Raw genomic sequence first — 1,254 nt, forward strand, 5'->3', positions numbered from 1 at the left:
GTATTTTATGAAAAACTACACTTAAAAAGCAATGAGACAAATACATTGTTTTACATTTTTACAACTGCTTTTAATGTTTGGCTTCACAAAAAAACAGCTGGACATTCATATCTGATTCTTCACTCAGGTGGAGAATTTGTGACAGGTGGTCTCGCTGAAGTCCGTGAAGGACATCCAGACCCTCACAAATGTGTATGACAGCTGAAAAGAGGAGGATTGTTTTTCACCTTCCAGAAACTGTAAATATTTTTCTTTGATATTGCACCCAAACTCCACAAATGGTAGTTTCTTAAAGATTAGTTTCAACGCGGCATCTGAAATCACATCAATGAACTTCTCCTTTTTTGTACATCTGTGAGAGGATAAAACCCCATCCCATTACTCTTCTTACGAAAACACTTCTGACCCTGTGGATCTCCAGAAGGGAGTTGGGGGACCCCCAGAGAGGCCTGGGCCCAGCCTGGAGAACTGCTTTCCTAGGCCAGGGCCACCCATTTCCCTGATGACGCGCCGACCGCCACCACCTGACCACACGGGTCCAGGCCACGACCTCAACCACACTGGTTCCTCTACCCCGCGGACACGTCCAGGCACCTGCTCTTCCAGATCAGACCTGACCCTCCCCAGTGGGCTGCCTCGGCAAAGAGACCCGGGCAGCCCCAGACCCCAAATAGCCAAATGTGGAAACCCCATGGCCAGGCCCAGATCACCCGGGACCCCCCGAGATGGAGGCTCCATCTTTTCCCAGATGAGGCTAATGGACAAGCCAGGAAAGACAGGGTCAAAAGTGACACAGTCCTCAAACAACTTTAAACCAGCGCCCCATCCCAGCCTTTACAGCACTACGGTTTGCTTTGCTTTGTTTTTTAAAAACTTCAGTTATCTTGTACTTTGCAGTCACACCGCCCCACACGGCTGTGGAAAGCACTACTCTGTTCACAGTAAACATTTAAATACACTACAGGCTGAACGTGGTGGCTCACGCCTGGAATCCCAGCACTTTGGGAGGCCGAGGTGGGCAGGTCACCTGAGCTCAGGAGTTTGAGACCAGCCTGGGCAACATGGAGAAACCCCATCTCCACTAAAAATACAAAAATCAGCCAGGCATGGTGGCGTGCACCTGTAATCCCAGTTATTCAGGAGGCTGAGGCAGGAGAATCGCTTGAACCTGGAAGGTGGAGCTTGCAGTCAGCTGAGATCGTGCCACTGCACTCCAGCCTGGGCAACAGAGCGAGACTCCATCTCAAAAAAAAA

At 49.8% G+C, this 1,254-nt stretch overlaps 1 protein-coding gene across 1 annotated transcript in view; it reads left to right on the forward strand.

The window, feature by feature from the left end:
- Positions 1–502: 502 nt before the first annotated feature.
- The window catches only part of LOC105521835, a 4,627-nt gene continuing 3,875 nt past the window's right edge, over positions 503–1,254 (forward strand). Inside the window, 1 exon segment of the mRNA XM_011956162.1 lies at positions 503–626. Coding sequence (XP_011811552.1) covers positions 503–626 — 124 coding nt within the window.

The sequence above is a fragment of the Colobus angolensis genome, unplaced genomic scaffold (assembly GCF_000951035.1).
Source record: "Colobus angolensis palliatus isolate OR3802 unplaced genomic scaffold, Cang.pa_1.0 Scaffold110, whole genome shotgun sequence".
Lineage (NCBI taxonomy): Eukaryota > Metazoa > Chordata > Mammalia > Primates > Cercopithecidae > Colobus > Colobus angolensis.